This window comes from Conger conger, chromosome 1, assembly GCF_963514075.1.
Source record: "Conger conger chromosome 1, fConCon1.1, whole genome shotgun sequence".
NCBI lineage: Eukaryota > Metazoa > Chordata > Actinopteri > Anguilliformes > Congridae > Conger > Conger conger.
The window spans coordinates 3,622,690-3,643,046 of record NC_083760.1 but is presented as its reverse complement, the minus strand read 5'-3'; the positions used below and the strand labels follow the sequence as shown (position 1 = coordinate 3,643,046).

Here is a 20,357-nt window from a genome sequence, read left to right as displayed (position 1 = left end):
ATTCCCTCTCCCCTCCTGCTCCCAGAGCAATCCCAGATTCCCTCTCCCCTCCTCCTCCCAGAGCGTTCCCAGATTCCCTCTCCCCCCCTGCTCCCAGCGTTCCCAGATTCCCTCTCCCCCCCTGCTCCCAGCGTTCCCAGATTCCCTCTCTCAGGGTGTTCTGTATTTCAGAGCGCTCCTGATGATGGATCTCAGTAATGTGAGCTCTGGGCACATAACTCAGGCTGATGGTACTTACATTGTGCCAGAACCCCATAAATCCCACCCCGAAGACATGAATATGCAGCGGAATCTATCAACTCCACCGCACCCCCACCTGGCCCTGATTCCTCCCCACCTCTGCCTGGCCCTGATTCCACTGTACCCCCACCTGGCCTGATTCCACCATACCCCCACCTGGCCTGATTCCACTGTACCCCTGCCTGTCCCTGATTCCATCGTACCCCTGTCCCTGATTCCACCATATCTCCATCCCTGATTCCTCCCCACCTCTGCCTGTCCTCGCCCTCGTTCTCTCCGTCGAGAGAGCCACACTCTCCTCTTACAGGAAAACTTGACTTAAGCGCTGGCCGATGTCCTGTCTGCTGATATGTTTGTCTGTCTGGAAGTGTGACCATTTATGTCCAACAATAAAGACCTACACTATTCCAGCAGAACTGTTTATCTATTATTATCATTATTATTCATGTAAAGCAAGGTTGTTCTGTCTGTTTCTCTCTCTGATAATTATGATTGTTCACGGTTGTGCTGAGACAATCGCTGTTGTGCTCACAGATCCCAGTTTAAAAGCTTTTTCCAGCTTACTGTGTCTTCCTCACATGTTTGTGTTGTGTTCCTGCGATGTGCGTGTGCCTATAAATAACTCTCCAACTCTCTGACTTCAATAACTCTTCACAAAACAATAAAAGCATTAGTGACATTGGCAGCATATAGGTTACTATAGACAACAGAGATGCATAGAATTTCACCTGAGGTACCGTGTAAGAAAATTCAAGATTTTTTAATCATCATAATTTTAATTGCATGAAAAAATTATGTATATCTTTCGCTGACTATTTATTTATTTGTCTGGCTTCAATGTTGTGGGCTTAGAATGCACAATTAATGTGGCAGCTGTGTTTGTGGAGAAAATCTAAAAACCAAGCAAACAACAACAAAAAAATATCTCTTTGTGTGTCAGGTATGTTAGTCGAGAACAGGTGTTAACTGAAAACTAAAAAGTTAAGTACAGATATTTATCACAGTTGCATAGCACAGGTTGTGCAGATTTAGCAAAATATGAAGGCAGAAAGGAATTCTGGGTATTGTGTTGCTTCACAGTTTCAGGATTTGAGAGCAGGCTGATGAGAGCAATGTGCAATCTGTCAGGAATACAAGAGAATACTACACATGTCTGTCTGTGTGTGCGTGTGTGTGTGTGTGTGTGTGTGTGCGTGTGTGTGTGTGCGTGCGTGCGTGTGTGTGAGAGAGAGAGAGAGAGAGAGTGCTTTTCTGTGAAAAGAATGCAGAAACATTACTGTACAGTACTGTGCAGAAGTCCTAGGCACCCTAGACTTTGTCATATATGTTTCTTTTTTTGTGTGTGTATAAAAGAACATATTTGAGATTTCCAAATATTCATTTTCCAAAAGATTTAATTTTACAGAGACATTTTTGTATTTAACAAAAAAAAAGTAACATATTACCGTAAGCAAGTTACTACTTTTTATATAAAAACCTGATCAAGGTTGTCTGAGATCAGAAGCAAGGAGCCAACCATAGTCTGCAGAAGAACTGCGGCAAGTTCTCCAACATCCTTGGAACAACATCCCGGCTGATTGTCTTAGCCACCGCCGTCCTGCAGTTCTATATCTCAGAGACGCGATGCAGTTTTAATGCCGAAGAGTGGTCAAAAAAATGTATTTGGGATTTGATTCAGTTTTTAACTATTCTGCCAAATGACTGAAATGTAATGTAAAATGTATAGTACGTTCTGTACAGAGTGTTATACAGGTGCCTAAAACGTAGTGTACATACTGTAATTCAGTGGGGTATCTGCTTCCTTGTTTCGCATTTACAAAGCCTAACTACCTTCACAACAAGCATCTGCAAAATGGAGGAGTGGAGGATTGGCGGTAATACGTTATCATCTGTATTTAAAAACCTGCTGACACATTTAGGACAGAGCTGACATGCCCCTGCCATACCACCCCAGCACACACACACACACACACACACGCACACACACACACATACACACACTGCGTACACACACACACACACAAACGGCACGCTCCCTTATTGTTCCAAACAGCTGCTTAAATGAACATCATTTGCGAAGATGAAATGGGCCAAATTATGCAAATGAAGGGGAGTAAGAGGCGTGGGCTGCCTTGATAAATCGGCCTGCTTATCTCCTTTATTTGAGGCACTCCGTCTGTGTCATTGAGTACATTAAGGCCGCATAAAGGCTTATTGCCTGAACGCCTGTCTATTTTTCACATTTCTATATGGGACTGCCATCCGGACGCCAGACACGGACCCGACGGTAATCACTCGCGCGTTTTCGCCCGCGCTCCCCACCGCACGCGACCCGAGACTCCAGCTCTAATAATAAAGTCAAAAGGAGACGCGCACTCATTCCGCCGCCGCGACACGTACAACAGGCGTGTCGCTGTCACCGCGGCAACAGAACAACTCATTAACTCCCTCTTCATAGACAATAAAATGTGCGAAAGGGTGACTGACCGCCTAAATGAAAAAGACTCGGGATTTATGACCGTTGCCACGGGTGACACTGCCTCGCCGCATTCTCCCGTCGTGAAAATAGTACGTCGCTGTTGTTTATTTATTTATTTAATTTTGCTGACAAACTGTTGCTGTCGTTGCAGTTCATGTCCTTACTGGTTTAATGATGATCTATCGCGGTGTTTCCTTCGCCCCGGTGTGGGCGGAACCAGTGTTTATGCTTGTTTGTACTTCCGACTCCGTTCGGTTAATCAAGCGTCGCGGCGCTGTTCATCGTATACTGACCTGCATTGGATGTCACACAGAGGTTATCTGGCGCAAGTTCACACTGAAGTGAGCGTATCGTCAGAGTTGTGTACGCGCAAGTACAGAGGCGTGTCCATTATTTATTTGTGTTACTCAAAATCTAGGGTAGTGGCCTCAGCTGAATTAGTGTAATTAATTGCCAATTATTTATACATTCCCTTTCCTTTAATAATCAGCCAAATAGCTAGTTAATCAAAATGAATTACCCTTGAATGTAATCCGTATGTTTTATCATATAAGACACGGACAAGAGAGAATAATCTGAGAAACACCTTGTGGTAGTGTGCGTGCGCCTGTCGGCTGCCAATTTCTTCCACAAATGGCTTGTGGCAGATAGGATGCTGTCAGGGGACCGGCAGGTCGAAATCAGCAGTCATGTCCTGTCTGAGCCAAACCTGATTAACTCAACTCAGCTTGAACGTAAAGAAGAATGCACAACGTGTGTGTGTGTGTGTGCGTGTGTGTACTGTGTGTGTGTGTGTGTGTGTGTGCATACTGCGTATGTGTGTGCTTGCATAGTGTGTGTATTGTGTGTGAGTGTGCGTGTGTTCTGTGTGTGTGTACACCGTGTGTTTGAATGTGTGTATACTGTGGGAGTGTGTGTGCATGCGTGTACTGTGTGTCTGTCTATGTGTCTGTGTGTGTAAACCTTGGGGGGTATTATTCCAGAACCAAATAAAAACTGTCAATTTGGATATGTTTACATTCTCTGCTCAAATTCATTGCTGTCCTTGTAGGAATGGGCGGTTGTGTGGAAGGTATTCTAGTTACGTTACCTTTCCATTTCACCCAGGCATTCTCCACATTCTCCAACGTCTGCTTATTAAAGGCAGCCCCTGAAAAATCAATGGTTAATATTCAGAAGCTGCCGCAATGTGATTTTCAGCACGTTGTCCGGGGTCTCCACAGACGGAGAGGTGGCTGGGGTCAGGGGGTTTGGGCCGGCGGGAGACCCGGACAGGAAGCAGATTCCGACAGCCCTCCTGCAGGAGTGAGCTGTGAGCTGATCACTCCCGACCCCGCCTCACTGGGCCTCAGGCCCGCCGGGAAACCAGGGGAACCAGGTCCAGTACATCTGCCACAAGCGTGGCGTGTGAACCCAGCACACTGTGTGTACATCATTCTGCTGATCTGATCAGCACACTGTGTGTACATCATTCTGCTGATCTGATCAGCACACTGTGTGTACATCATTCTGCTGATCTGATCAGCACACTGTGTGTACATCATTCTGCTGATCTGATCAGCACACTGTGTGTACATCATTCTGCTGATCTGATCAGCACACTGTGTGTACATCATTCTGCTGATCTGACCAGCACACTGTGTGCATCATTCTGCTGATCTGATCAGCACACTGTGTGTACATCATTCTGCTGATCTGATCAGCACACTGTGTGTACATCATTCTGTCTTTCTGATCAGAACAGTGTGTACATCATTCTGCACATGACTTTTCTGACATTATTGTGCCTCAGAGAAAACCTAATTAAACACACATCGCTCACACTCTACGATAACGTTCATGAATAGGCAATAACTAATGTAGTTGCTAACATGAATTAATGATGGACATTAATTATGCATGAAACTTTTCATTAGTTAATGCATTTGTTAGCAACTAACATATTTCTTACATTAATATTTATGCATTAGAAAACCATAGGATGAACTTATAATTAATAAAATAAATAAAATAAAAATGATGTTCAGTTTGCATGTTTGGCTTTAGAGTGGTGCTTCTCTAATCATTTATATGTGTTTATCTGGTCTCTGGATTGTACTGTATCGGTAAATAATTTATCGTGAATCTCATGCATTAGCGACCTATTTGACTATGTTCACAGGAAGTTAAAAATTAAACATCAAATACCAAAATGTTTAGGGATAGGTAAACTAATAGGCAATATTTTTGCTATGAAAGGGTTTATTTAGTCGCTGTAGGAGAAGCTAAACCGAAGGACATTCCCACAACCAGATCTTCCCTGTGAATATCACATCCAGAAGTGTATTTAAAGTGACAATAATTAAGTTATTATAAAAAAGAAAAATACATAAAACCAAGAACAACCTTCACTGTTGCACCAAACGGTTTTTATTACCGTGTAGAGAAATGTGAAATGGCTAAGTTCCCTCGGACGTGAAGAGCTCTCTGATTGGCTGGGTGTCCTGATTGCACATGCAGCAGGTCTTGAGTGACAGGACTCCAGTGCAGAACAGGGAGGCTTTTGACAGGACCATATTTTACTGGCCCAAACGTGTCCCTTTTGTCCTTCACTTCCGTCCGCTTTTTCACATGTGGATTCCCTCGGATTCTTTTGACCTCAACCAAGTCCGACTGGGTCGAATTTTACTACTACTACTGCTACTGCTGCTGATTAATGTAAATATAGGCATGTGCAGCTGCTACTACTACTACTACTACTACTACTACTAATAATAATAATAATAATGAATGGCATGGTACTATAATTATAATAATAATAATAATAATAATTATTATTATTATTATTATTATTATGTACACTATTCTAGTACATACTTTAATGAGAGTAGTCCATAATATATATACTGCTTGCTTAACAATTCCCGCATCTGCGTAAATTGCGTAATGGTGAAATTTGCGGGGTTTGCTAGAAGAGATCACATATTAAAAATGCTTCTGTAGAGATCACATATTAAATATGCTTCAACCTGTCCCCAAAACAAAAAATGCAATGTTCCACTTTGAAAGACTGAGGCGTCGGAAGGCGAGGCCCACGTGACGCGACCCTCGCGAAGGGGAAAGAGCATCACGGGGGAGGAGGCACGCGCCCGGGCGGCCTCGTGAAGAACGCCGTTGAAGATGACGACACAAGCCGGAAGTTTAAATTCTGCACCCAACCTCACCCACACCACCCCATACATCCTTAGTGAATGCAATAAAAACGGAAATTACATTTTTGTGCATTTAATGTAAATATTTGCACACATTTACATTTAATTAAAATGTCCCGCTCGTGCCCACAGCCAGTGCAAAGTTAACTTCAAGGGCTGTGCCAAGCTGGAACGGAATTCCAAGATTAAATTACATGAGAAAGAACGACGCTGGTGTGCTTTACGGTGGCGATGATTAACACAGGTGCAATAATTCATTAGTAACAACAGCTCTGGACATTTTTTTTTTTTTGAGTGCCATAACTCGTCATGTGTGACCCTGCTTGAGCGCATTTCAAATGATCCATTAGAAAAGAGACGCACGTTGCGCTTCTCTCGCAACCTGTTAAAGTTTAAGGTCGTTGGAGACGAGAAGAACAAGGAGCGGGGGGAAAAAAACCGTTCAGCAGCAGCCTGGAAGCACCGCAGTCTCGCAGTCCCCTTCCGCGTTTGCAGGAGAATCCAGCCCGGTTATTGCCTCTCCCGTGCCTACCGACAGATAGCATCAGCGGTAGGAGGGGGTACGGAGCCTCCTGCAGGCTAATTGTAGCAGCCAGCGTTTGCAGGTGTAACACTGATCCCTCTGTGCGAGAAACCGGGGTTTAATCTAGGCGAGCCGTTCTGTGACTTAATAGAGAGAGAGAAAAAACTGGGAGAATGCTGTACCAAGTGCGATGAGAACATATTTGTCTTGCGCGCACAATTTCACCTGTGACTGCCGCGAACAGCAGATTTGATGAGCAATTTTGAAGCGTCTTTGGAATCTTAAAAAAAGTGGATCTCGTTTATTTGACAATCATGAGAAATACTTGGTTGTCGCCGCGGAGTGCGCTTTTGGAATACTGTACATCGCTTGTTTTGTCTCTCTTTTGGATTCGGTATTCTTGCGGGATGCCCCATGTCATTCGAATAGGTAAGCGGGTTCAATTATCTTAAGAGTGCAGGACTTCGAATAATAGTTATTGACTCCTTGAGTTTTGGCTGATGCCAAGACTTGAAAAGAAGACTCGATTTCCTCGGTTCAGAGAGCAAGTCTGGATCCCTTGTGTTGCGCGACTGTGATAGTCCTGCGGTCTGAAGCGTAACAGTCTTGTTCTGTGCATTTTTTAAATCTTTCGTTTCATTATTTTGATCACGTCTGGAACATCAGTGTGTGGTTTTTTTCAGATTGCTGCGCGAGGGAAGGGTGACCGTTGGTATGTTAATGAGAAACGGAGCGCGAAGGGAAATTATGCTACGAAAGTAGAATGTTTTTGTTGTTTTAAGGTGGTCATAATTTTAACCAAATATAAATGTTTTAAGTTTCAAGGGTAGCTGCACTGGCCAATAGACGCGATGCGCGACCTTGGGTTTGTTAATCCTGTATTTAGCCTCCAGTGTGTCAGTGTATGACTCCAATATCGCTGCTTATGTTTAATGTTGTAGATTCATTGTACTTGTGTCCTAAACATCGAAATATGTTGTGCTAAAAACTTACGCCACGGCAGTTGGATATATTTACTCATTTTAATGTGTGATGTCTCGCGTTACCTCGCAATATGATCCTCGAGGGTTGAAGATGTTTTCCACAATGATAAGTAATTTAATATCATAAGCTGTATAAACACGTAGCCTACACATTCGCCGAAACATTTTTGTAACCAAACACAACCACAAAAGTTGTGCGAAAGGAAGATTCATATTCACAGGTGTGTTGCTTTTGCAGATGTATATTTGATAAATGCGAGCGGTGGGGAAAGTTTGAAAACAACCTTCACCGTTAAAAGACCGTTAGGTTCCTGCCTAGCGCGCGTGACCGTGAATTTGAAGTGGAGAAAGTGCGCCCGGCGGTGCTGTCTCTCCTGCTGGAGATCAGTGGGTGAAAAACGTGGAAATTTCTCTCTCTCGGAGGCCGGTGATGCGATGAAACATTGTTCTTCACCGACAGACAGGGCTAGAATGAAGATCAATACGTTTTGTCTCGAAGCAAATAGCTTCTGACAAGTGCCGTGGTGCCAGGCGGGACAAGGGCTCAGAACGGCATTAGAATGCATTAACATACAGAAACAAAAACCGACGACGCGTGTCCAGCCACGGACAGAGTACATGCTTTTGGATCCTTATATTGTTTTGACAAAAGTGCTTGAAATATAAGAGTGACAGCACGAATTGACTCAAGACCTTTCTATGACATTTTGTACAACGTGCCAATTCTGGCGACAAATCTATTAGCTGTCCTGATCGAAGATAGATAGGCACATGAGCCTGTTTTTATTCTTATTTTGATTTTAGGACCTTCAGTAAAACACACACCCTCATAAATCTCTATGCAGTTAGATTCATAAAGCCTACTTGTAAAACCTTTATAGCCTACTGTCCAGGACACACTGACATGCACATGTGTGTGTGTGCGTGTGTGTTTTTGTGTGTTTATGTGTGTGTGATAGAGTGTGAGAACAAGTGTGTGCATTTATGGGTCACTGTGTGTATGATAGCAAGCGTGAGCAAGTGTGTGTGTGTGTGTGTGTGAGAGAGAGAGAGAGAGAGAGAGAGAGTTGGCTTGAGTGTGTGCGTGTGTTTATGGGTCTGCGTGTGTGCGTGTGATGGCGAACGTGAGCACAAGTGTGTGTGTGTGTGAGAGATAAAGAGAGAGAGAGAGTTGGCTTGTGTGTGTGTGTGCTTGTGTAATCGTAAGAGATGCACCCTACTGTACTGTGTTTATGAGATATGACACGATGTTCGCTCTGTATGAAATATTTACCATGAGCGTGGTTTGCTTTGTGTTCTAAATGATCACTCTTTGTTTCTCCATTATTCATGTCATCCCTTTTGAACTTCTGCATTTGATACATCTTGACACGCAGTAAATTAGTATTTTCAAGGCACATTCTGGTGCATTGAGTTCATAATCATAATGTCATGGGCAGATTTACATTAGGAAACATAATTTATTGATAACAGAACAGCACTGATGTGTGTATGAACTGTCCTTGAAATTGAAGTGGTATAATACAATTACTACTACTACGACTACGACTACTACTACTACTACTACTACTACTAATAATAATAATAATTTATATATAATAAAGACAGAATAATTATAAAATATTAGCTATAAATCGTCACCAATAAATAAAAAATAGCAGTCTTTTTTAATGTAATCCAACCTTCACTGAAAGGCTGTTTTTTTGTTTAAAAAATTTTTTTGGGGCTCATGAATATTTTGATATGTGAAGGTGCTGTGGAGAGAGAAAAACTAAAAATTAAAATATAAAATATTGTTTTCATACCAGAGATGCTGAGATGTGCGGAAGATAAACAGATAAGAGGAAACGCATCTCGCTTTGGCGTTTTGGAAAAGCTCCAAAATTGCAGATCATTGAACAAGCCATTTATGTTGGGAACAACAAAAAAATGACAGCAAAAGCCTGCTCTAAAGCCGTCCTCTTTTTAATTATGTTCGAGCGCTGAAACGCGTGCTGCGAAACGTATTTCGGCTTTCTCCGACACCGCATTCTCGCGTTCGGAATAACAGACGCAGGGGTGTTTCCAAAACGCGTGTGTGCGCGATTGACATCGCCTCCTGGCCCAGAGTTCAGGGGCAGGCCAGCAGAGGGCGGTGTTTCGGCCGGTGTTTCAGCGCTCCCTGCACCAAACCGCCCGGCGCTCTAGCGCTTGTGCTCGACTGGTCGTGGAGCTTCGTTACCACCGGAGAGGCTGCCCACTGTAGGCAGACTTGCGGTTTGCTGAGAAGTAACCTCAACAGTTTTCACAGAGTACGCCATCTGTGTAATTATGGGTATCCAAGGCAGCCTTGTTCAAATTGATTCTTCTTCTCTTGCAGTGCTATTCAGAGGTGCCAGATGGTTTGATCAAAAAACTCAGGCACTCAGCAAGCCTCTGAATATCTTTGGGAAAATGAAGATTCTAGCTCTCTCTCTCTCTCTCTCTCTCTCTCTCTCTCTCTCTCTCTCTCTCTCTCTCTCTCTCTCTCTCTCTCTCCCCTTCACTTACCTCCTTTCCTGCAGTTTTGCTGATGCAAAAAAAGTGGGGGTGCTTTAACATTATTTTATTTTCACGTTGCCGTCAGGCTTGGTATCAGTCTACCGCAGGTCTTTTTTGATTGGATAAGATTACCATAGGTCCACCTTTGATTGGGTGAGATTACCCCAGGTCGTCTTTGATTGGTTTTGATGTGAGATTTTCACCTGGAGACAGGGATTCCGTGATTCGCCCTCCCCTCCCACTGAACAGAGAGGGTCGCCTCGCTGAGCCCGGGGCTGATAGAACCGCGTCTTCGGTAGAACCCGGTGTTCGGTAGAACCCCGTCACGGGTAGAACCTGTAATCAGTAGAATCTCAGTGTGCGTCTACGGGCTTGTGGCACACGTGTGTTTCCCTCGCGCTGTAGAAGAACTGCGTTTCTTGAAAATATTGAGTGCGTCACAAAATGCAGCAATGCAGATGTGTGTGGGGGTGTGTGTTGTGAGCACGCGTGTGCGTTTGTGTGTGCGTCTGTGAATGTGCGTGTGCGTGTGTGTATGGGTGTGTGTTGTGAGCACGCGTGTGCGTGTACATGTGCGTTTGTGTATGGGTGTGTGTTGTTGTTTGCTCTTGTATGTGTGTGTCTGTGTGTGCGTGTTATTTGTGTTTATACCTTTATGTGTTTCTGTGCACCCATGATGAAGCGCTGCATTTCTTCAGTGAAAATGCGCAGCGTATGAACAGATTAATTTAGACAGCTCCACTCAGTGTGAACACTCGTATCCCAGGGTACCATTGGAGTGCGTGCAGCAGGTCATGTGACCTAATAATCACTCCTCCTTCTCACTCTTAAATGCTGGACAAAGGCCACACTTGGTCTCATTATTGTCAACGTGACGGCCTCAGCCAATCACTGCTCTTGGGTCCAGTGGTTGGCCAATCCCGTGTGTCACTCAAAGGCAGTCATTGGTCGGAAGCAGTAACGCACGGCTGGATATTACGAGTGTTATATTTATAAAAGCAGCGGGTAGGATTTATGGAAGCTTTATGGTGTGCAGTTGCTTGTTTTTGGGAGCGGTCTTTGAGCATTCACATTCGCAGTTGTGCCTGTGTTTGGTGTAACACGCTCAGTGCACCCAATCACTGCATTACCTCTCTGTGTTTGTGTGTGTTTATGTGTGCGTGTGTGAGTGCGTGTGTGTGTGTGTGTTTGTGTGTGGCGTGAGTTTGTGTGTGTGTTTGCGGGTGGGTGAGTGCATGTGTGTGCGTGTTTGTGTGTGCGTCAGTGCGAGTGTGAGTGTGTGAGTGTGTGTGTGTGTGTGTGTTTGTGTGTGCGCGTGAGTTTGTGTGTGTGGTTGCGGGTGTGTGAGTGCATGTGTGTGCGTGTTTGTGTGTGCGTGAGTGCACGTGTGTTTGTGAGTGTGTGAGATTGTGTTTGTTTGTGTGTGTGTGAGATTGTGTTTGTGTGTGTGTTTGTGTGTGTGTGAGATTGTGTTTGTGTTTGTGTGTGTGTTTGTGTGTGCGTGAGTGCGAGTGTGAGTGCGCATGTGTTTGTGAGTGTGTGCATGAGTGCATGTGAGTGTGTGTGTGTGTGTGTTTGTGTGTGTGTGAGTTTGTGTTTGTGTGTGTGTGTTTCTGTGTTTGTGTGTGCGTGAGCAGAAAATGGCTTCTCGGTCTAATCGCAGGATTGTAAAACTCTGCTCATTTTTTTTTTGCGCTTGAAAGCGGGAACGAGGCCGAGTGGCGTTTGATGGGGTTTTTTTCCCCTCATTTTCTGAACGCAGGAATTCGAGCACAGACAGTGATTTATTAGACAATCAATGACTTTATCTACCTAATACTCAAAGTGCTTTATCGCTGCCAGCTAATCAATCAGAGCCGTGATGGAGCACCGGCCGTCCGTCCGGCCCGTTCCGGCAACAGTTGGCCTCCGCGTTACGTCTCGTCTCAATTTATTCCCCTTTAGAGGCGGGGAGCAGGAACCGAACGTCGCCGGCTGATCAGCGCGCCGTCCGGAGCCCCGCGGGCTCTCCTCGGGAGAAAATTAAAAGCAAACAGCGAGCTCCAGTCTCCGGAGAACAGCCGTCTCCTCGGCCCCGTCTGCGCTCTGTTAAACGGGCCGACGCGAGAGGTCTGCTTTGCTCTAGTTTTAAAATCAAAATTTTTTTTTTTTACGCATCCTTGCCTGGAACGGAAGCCATGTTTGTTTTCTCCGTGAGCCAGGACGAGCAGGGGCCCCTGGGGGAACCGTAATACCTATAATGCGAGGCGCACTCGAGAAATATTAACTGGAGGAAAAGGTCGCACACCCCCGGCAGCTCCGGTCCCGAGACTCGTCTCCGTAACGAGGGCGTCTCCACGGGCTGCGCTAAGATAATTACACTGTAATCGGACTGACGTCTGAATAAAGGAAAGAGCAGAAGAGACAAACAAACCAGACGAGGAACAACAGCTACGTCCCTGGTGACGGATTACGATGGCCGTCAGTATCTTTGTGGAAATTACTCTTTTGTTTGTCATGTAAATGTAACCTCTCTGGCGATGGGGAGGCCTGGAGATGCCTTTAGCAGATAGTCCAGACCTGGGTCTCAGAGACAGGCCTGTAGGGGGCAGGGGGGGGGATCCCCAAAAAGAGGAGGATGAACCAAGGGGTTCACCAGGCCTGGTACCCCTGAGGTCCCTGTGTCAGACACACTGTGTATGAGCACACACACACACAATCTCACACACACACAATCTCACACACACACACACATACGCAAACACACACACAATCTCACACACACACATACGCAAACACACACACAATCTCACACACACACACACACACATACGCAAACACACACACAGAATCTCACACACACACATACGCAAACACACACACAGTCTCACACACACACATATACGCAAACACACACACAGTCTCACACACACACAATCTCACACACACACAATCTCACACACACACATACGCAAACACAAACACAGTCTCACACACACATACACAAACACACACACAGTCTCACACACACATACACAAACACACACACAGTCTCACACACACATATGCAAACACACACACAGTCTCACACACACACATACGCAAACACACACACAGTCTCACACACACACATATACGCAAACACACACACAGTCTCACACACACATACACAAACACACACACAGTCTCACACACACATACGCAAACACACACACAGTCTCACACACACACATATATACGCAAACACACACACAGTCTCACACACACACACATATACGCAAACACACACACAGTCTCACACACACATACACAAACACACACACAGTCTCATACACACATACGCAAACACACACACAATCTCACACACACACATACGCAAACACACACACAGTCTCACACACACATACGCAAACACACACACAGTCTCACACACACACATATACGCAAACACACACACAGTCTCAAACACACATACGCAAACACACACACAGTCTCACACACACACATATATACGCAAACACACACACAGTCTCACACACACACACATATACGCAAACACACACACAGTCTCACACACACATACACAAACACACACACAGTCTCATACACACATACGCAAACACACACACAGTCTCACGCACACATACGCAAACACACACACAGTCTCACACACACGTACGCAAACACACACACAGTCTCATGCACAAATACAAGTGTTCTCTCTCTCCTTCGCAAACACTTGCACTCGGGACACATTCTCTCACAGACAAACATCCCCACACACACATGTTGTTACACTATGACACACGTATGTGTGTATCTTTTTCATCCATATGAGACCTTAGCCCCTGTACCTGTAGCTGTGAGGAGCAGCAGTGTTAGAGAGCTGCTGGTCTACCTGTAGCTGTGAGGAGCAGCAGTGTTAGAGAGCTGCTGGTCTACCTGTAGCTGTACCTGTGAGGAGCAGCAGTGTTAGAGAGCTGCTGGTCTACCTGTACCTGTGAGGAGCAGCAGTGTTAGAGAGCTGCTGGTCTACCTGTAGCTGTACCTGTGAGGAGCAGCAGTGTTAGAGAGCTGCTGGTCTACCTGTAGCTGTACCTGTGAGGAGCAGCAGTGTTAGAGAGCTGCTGGTCTACCTGTAGCTGTACCTGTGAGGAGCAGCAGTGTTAGAGAGCTGCTGGTCTACCTGTAGCTGTACCTGTGAGGAGCAGCAGTGTTGTCAGTGAGCTCACTCTACCGTTCTCTCCTGTCAGCAGAACACAGTTTTTCAGCAAGAGGCTTTCTCTGTTCCCACACACACACACACACACACACAGACATACAAACAAGAACTCACTTTCACATACACACGCACACGCACTCTCACACAAGCTCACACACACTCACACACACAGACACACACTCTCACACGCTCACACATACTCTCACACACACACACATACACACACACTCTCTCTCACACATACTCACACACACTCACACATACGCACACACTCTCTCTCACACATACTCACACCCACTCACACATACACACACACTCTCTCTCACACATACTCTCACACACACACACATACACACACACTCTCTCACACATACTCACACACACTCACACATACACACACACTCTCACACATACTCTCACACACACACACATACGCACACACTCTCTCTCACACATACTCTCACACACGCACACACTCTCTCTCACACATACTCTCACACACACACACATACGCGCACACTCTCTCTCACACTACGGTACACCCCCACTGGTTCTCTGACGCACGCCTCACGATGTGATGTCATCGCCATGTGCGGCCAATCCACAGCGGGATGTGCGCAAGACCTACAGCAGGCGACGCCCACACCGCAATTATGCTCCGTTTATCAATGCGCGTAGCCGCCATTACCCCCGCCCAGCCCCCCCCCAGCCCCCAGCCCAGATTAGTGTGGGGGAGTTCTCCCTGTAATGGCCTCCGTTTTAATGCTAGCATTAGCTGCCATCCACTCCCACAGACCACCTATCTGCTGTACTGTGTTCAGTACTGCCCTGACAATGCTGGCACCACCTCCCTCACACACACACACACACACACACGCACATGTACACACACAACCACACCACACACACACACACACACACAAACACGCATGTACACACACACACACACACACACACACACACACGCATGTACACACACACCCGCGCACAACCACACCACGCACACACACACACACACACACACACACGCATGTACATACACACCCACGCACAACCACACCACACACACACACACACACACACACACACACATGTACATACACCCGCGCACAACCACACCACCTCCCTCACACACACACACACACACACACGCATGTACACACACACCCGTGCACAACCACACCACACACACACACACACACACACACACGCATGTACATACACACCCGCGCACAACCACACCACCTCCCTCACACACACACACACACACACACACCTGTGCACACACACACACACACACACACCTGTGCTCACACACGCACACACACTCATGCCCACACACACACATATGCATGCACACATACACACACACCTCTGCACACTCATGCACACACACACGTGCACACACACACACACACACATATGCACACACACACCCTTATCCTACTTCTGACCGTGGGCAAATAGACGAATTATTTTCATTAACCATTGTAATTATTTTGAAAAGCTTGTATATAAACTACACTCGGTGTAGTGGCTGACACAGTTGGAGATATCCTGGACCACTCCATGCAAGATCCTTGGTATTCTTAATTTTACTCTTGTGGACCGCCCTCTTCAATTCAGACCACAAGTTCAATAGCGTTCAACTCCGGAGACTGAGACGGTCATTGCAAGACATTGATTATGTGCTTCCACAACCATTTGTGTGTAGATTCTGATTTATGCGGTGGGTCATTGCCTCGTTAAACGGCCCTTCTGTACCTTCTGTGGCCCAGTCTCTAACTCCTGGCCGAGGAAACCTGCTTTTGGACTAAAATATCCAGATACTTAGTGGAATTCATTTTGTCATTGATCTTACTGTAACAGGAGCCCCTGGGCCATGAGCAGAACAAAAACAGCCTCAAATCTTCAGAAAATATAAATCATTATGCAGTATGTATTGTTTATTTTATGCGATAAATTCTGCTCGTTTTGCTTGAAGGGTACCAATAATTCTGGAGCTGAATTAGGACCTACAAGGTTGGTGGTTCGATCCCTGGTGTAGCCACACTAAGATCTGCACAGCTGTTGGGCCCTTGAGCAAGGCCCTTAACCCTGCATTACTCCAGGGGAGGATTGTCTCCTGCTTAGTCTAATCAAATGTACGTCGCTCTGGATAAGAGCGTCTGCCGAATACCATTAATGTAATGGAATGTAATGTAATACAGACGATTGAGTCTGTATTCTGAGACAGAAGGAAACGCAGATGCTGGTTGTCTTATGTGGAATGACTGAGGCAGGTGTTTTAATAGCAGGACTTTAATAGCAAACAGTTCATGAAAGAGTTAAAAGTTTTTTGTGGATATTTTATCTCTCTGGGGGCCCCTGGGGGTCTGTGTTTGAGATTGGTGGGGTGGTCAGCTGGCTGTGTTTTTAGGGGTCCAGGCCCCTCGTTGTGGGCCAGGCAGAGTGTCGCGGTATAAACATGGTGGAATGGTGTAAACATTGCAGCTAATACAAATACATGATGTTAATTGCATGCCTGATAAATGTTTTTGTAGATCGTTAATTGGTGCTATCAACTTGTCACAAAGCGTGACACAGCCTGGAAGGACAGACACAGGGTTTTTTATTCAATGCACTGCTGAGTGGGGAATGGAGAGAGAGCGAGAGCCATCTCACAAATAAACCAGATGTCTTCGCCTGTCACCCTCACGGGAACACGTGGGACCCCGATGAAGCAGTTTTGGATGACAAAAATAGCGGCCATTTTGGGAGTGGGGCAAAGAATCAAAGAGTGAATCGGTGGCAAATCCTATTGTGCGATTGGTGGACGGGGTATTGATTATTCTTCCTGTGAACAGAAAGCATGTTCTGGGTGTTGACGCACAATGCGTGCAGTGATTATTCCGGAGTCTTGGGAAGCGGGTCTGGAATCCTCTTACCTGGACTGTGGCGGCACATTAACTGTCTGCGCGTTTGAAACACACTCACACACACACACACACACACTCACACACACACACACACACACACTCACACACACACACACACACACTCACACACACACACACACACACTCACACACACACACACACCACTCACACACTCACACACACACACACACACACACACTCACACACACACACACACACACACACACACACACACCACACACACACACACTCACACACACACACACTCACACACACACACACACACACACACTCACACACACACACACACACTCACACACACACTCACATACCCCCCCCACACACACACACACGCACGCACACACACACACAACACTCACACACACACACACACACACACTCACACACACACATACACTCACACACTCACACACACACACACACATACACACACTCAACACACACACACACACACACACACTCACACACACACACACACACTCACACACCCACACACACTCACACACACACTCACACACACTCACACGCACACACTCACACACACTCACACACACACACACACACGCACGTACACACATACACACACTCACACACACACTCACACACTCACACACACACACACACACTCACACACACACATACACTCACACACTCACACACACACACACACATACACACACTCACACACACACACACTCACACACTCACACACACACAACACACACACACTCACACACACACACACACACACACTCACACACACACACTCACACACACACACACGCGCACGTACACACATACACACACTCACACACACACTCACACACACACACACACACACTCACACACACACACACACACACACACACTCACACACACACTCACACACACACACTCACACACACACACACACACACACACACACGCAGCGTGAGCGTGTGATGTTTAAACGCGGAGCGTACTCTGGTGACACGGAGAGTGGCGGTTCTTCGCGGCGGTTCTTCGCGGCGGGCCAGCGTCGCTCTGAAAGCAGATGGTGTTTTCATATCGCGGCACGATGTGTGCACTCCGCGATGGAAGGTCTGACAGCAGCATATGCCGGCGCTGATTATTTAAATAAATAAGGCTAAGCTCCGCATTAACCGGATCCGTCCGCCCGTCCTAACGTCCACCCGTGTTCCGCCGAACTTTCTGGCGTTCGCGTCGACGCAAATGAAACGAAAGCGCCGGTCGTAATTATCATAATTATTCTCTTTTTTAATAATTTATCAGACGCAGTCTAGAGCGTTTAATGTTGGCTTTCATTGGTCGTGAGAGGACTCAAACACTAGGCAACTTTCCAGAGCCGCTGAACAGACATATGGTCTCGCAATATCATTAACGTTTAATACAGACTGTTTTTAGGCGGATATACGATGTTTTACGCCCACGTGATGTAAACCTACATTTCATTTGTGTTGTGTCTGGTGTGGGGAGTAGTACCCGTGTGGTCTGAGCATGTTTTGAACATTTGTGCTTGTGAACTTCAGCTCTGTCAGACACGAGGGGCTGTTGAAAGCAGCGGGCTGCTAAGACGCGGCCATTTTATTACTGAGGGAAGTAGAGCAGAGAAGCAGGGGAGTGTGATGAGGGTTTAAGGAAAAAGGCACAGCATAGGATGTGTGTGTGTGTGTGTGTGTGGTGTGTGAGTGTGTGTGTGCGAGTGTGTGTGTGTGTGTGCGTGTGTGTGTGTGTGAATGTGTGTGTGTGTGTGTGTGTGTGTGTGTGCGAGTGTGTGTGTGTGTGTGTGTGTGTGCGAGTGTGTGTGTGTGTGTGTGAGTGTGTGAGTGAGTGTGTGCGTGTGTGTGAGTGAGTGTGTGTGAGTGTGTGTGTGTGTGTGTGTGTGTGTGAGTGTGTGTGTGTGTGTGTATGTGTGTGAGTGTGTGTGAGTGTGTGTGTGTTGTGTGTGAGTGTGTGTGTGTATGTGTGTGAGTGTGTGTGTGTGTGTGTGTGTGTGTGTGTGTGTGTGTGTGTGTGAGTGTGTGTGTGCGTGTGTGTGAGTGAGTGTGTGTGAGTGTGTGTGTATGTGTGTGTGTGAGTGTGAGTGTGTGTGTGTGTGTGGGGGGGGGGGGGGTTGTGTGCGAGGCCTGTCTGTAAAAGTTTAGGAGCCACTATGTAAGTAGACCTCTCCAGTCATCTCTTGCACTTCATAGTATGTAATCTATCCCTGCTGAAGTGTCTATGGTGCTGGCAGGGAAAGGAATGATGGGATACTTATGTTGGAGGCATTCTAGAGAGGTAGAGCAGCACTTCCGTCACTTCCTGGAAAACGATTTGAATTCAGATTTTCTGTCATCGTGTGTGTGTACATTTGTCAAAAAGAAATGCACGAGTGAAACAAATCTTTCAGAGAGTTTCACCTGAAGGGGCCGGGGGTTGATTTCACGGCGTTAAATGTGGACACACACTTTAATAAATACAAGCCCCCTCTGGTACACAAGGATGTAAAATCTCAATACGAATTGTTTTCCCAGGAAGTGGACAGAAAAAAAGCTTTGGTCACCATTTTATTAAAGATATGGAATGGGTTTTGTGGAGGAGTTTGGGAGGGGGGGGGTGGAATCAGGGGCAGGAGCTCCCGGGGGGTGGAGGGGGGGGGGCTGTTCTCTGTCTCCTGCGGGAGGATGTCATTATTCCGGGATGTGCTCCTCGCACAGACACTGACAGACACTAACCCCCCCCCCCCCCCCCCTCAATATTCACGGCTTGTCGATGTCGGCGTTGTTGTTGCTGTCATCCTTGTCCATGTATCCTGCCTTACGAGAGACAAAATCTAATTTAATGCGCTACCTATTCGTCTCTATTAATGGGTCGTGTCACCCCCTAGTTCCTCTCTGGAGGGGGGTGAAGGAGGGGGGGAGGGGGGGTTCCTCTGGGACTTTCTCCCTCTGCTTATCGCCTTATTCCGCTCGCAGTTCGGAATGCTGGTCGACATTCCCTGATGGGAGGAAAGCAGCTTGTGTTTCTGGAGAGGGGGGGTGTATTGGAGAGGGGGTGGTTATGTGGGTATTGTTCAGGGGGGGTTGTGGGTGTTGGAGAGGGGGGATTGTGTATTGTTCGGGGGGGTATGTGGGTATTGGAGAGGGGGGTGTATTGGAGAGGCGGGGTTCTGGGTATTGGAGAGGGGGGTGTATTGGAGAGGCGGGGTTCTGGGTATTGAGAGGGGGGGGGTGTATTGGAGAGGGAGTGGGTTGTGTATTGTTGGGGGGGGGTATGTGGGTATTGGAGAGGGGGGTGTAATG

General features: G+C 46.5%; 1 protein-coding gene across 1 annotated transcript in view; it reads left to right on the top strand.

The window, feature by feature from the left end:
* The first annotated feature begins 6,540 nt into the window (after nt 1-6,540).
* Nucleotides 6,541-20,357, top strand: part of grik3 (glutamate ionotropic receptor kainate type subunit 3) — a 160,669-nt gene continuing 146,852 nt past the window's right edge. The window contains exon 1 of the mRNA XM_061234980.1: nt 6,541-6,862. Within this exon, the coding sequence (XP_061090964.1) occupies nt 6,748-6,862 (115 nt within the window). The 5' untranslated portion in view covers nt 6,541-6,747. The remainder of the gene's footprint in view (nt 6,863-20,357) is intronic.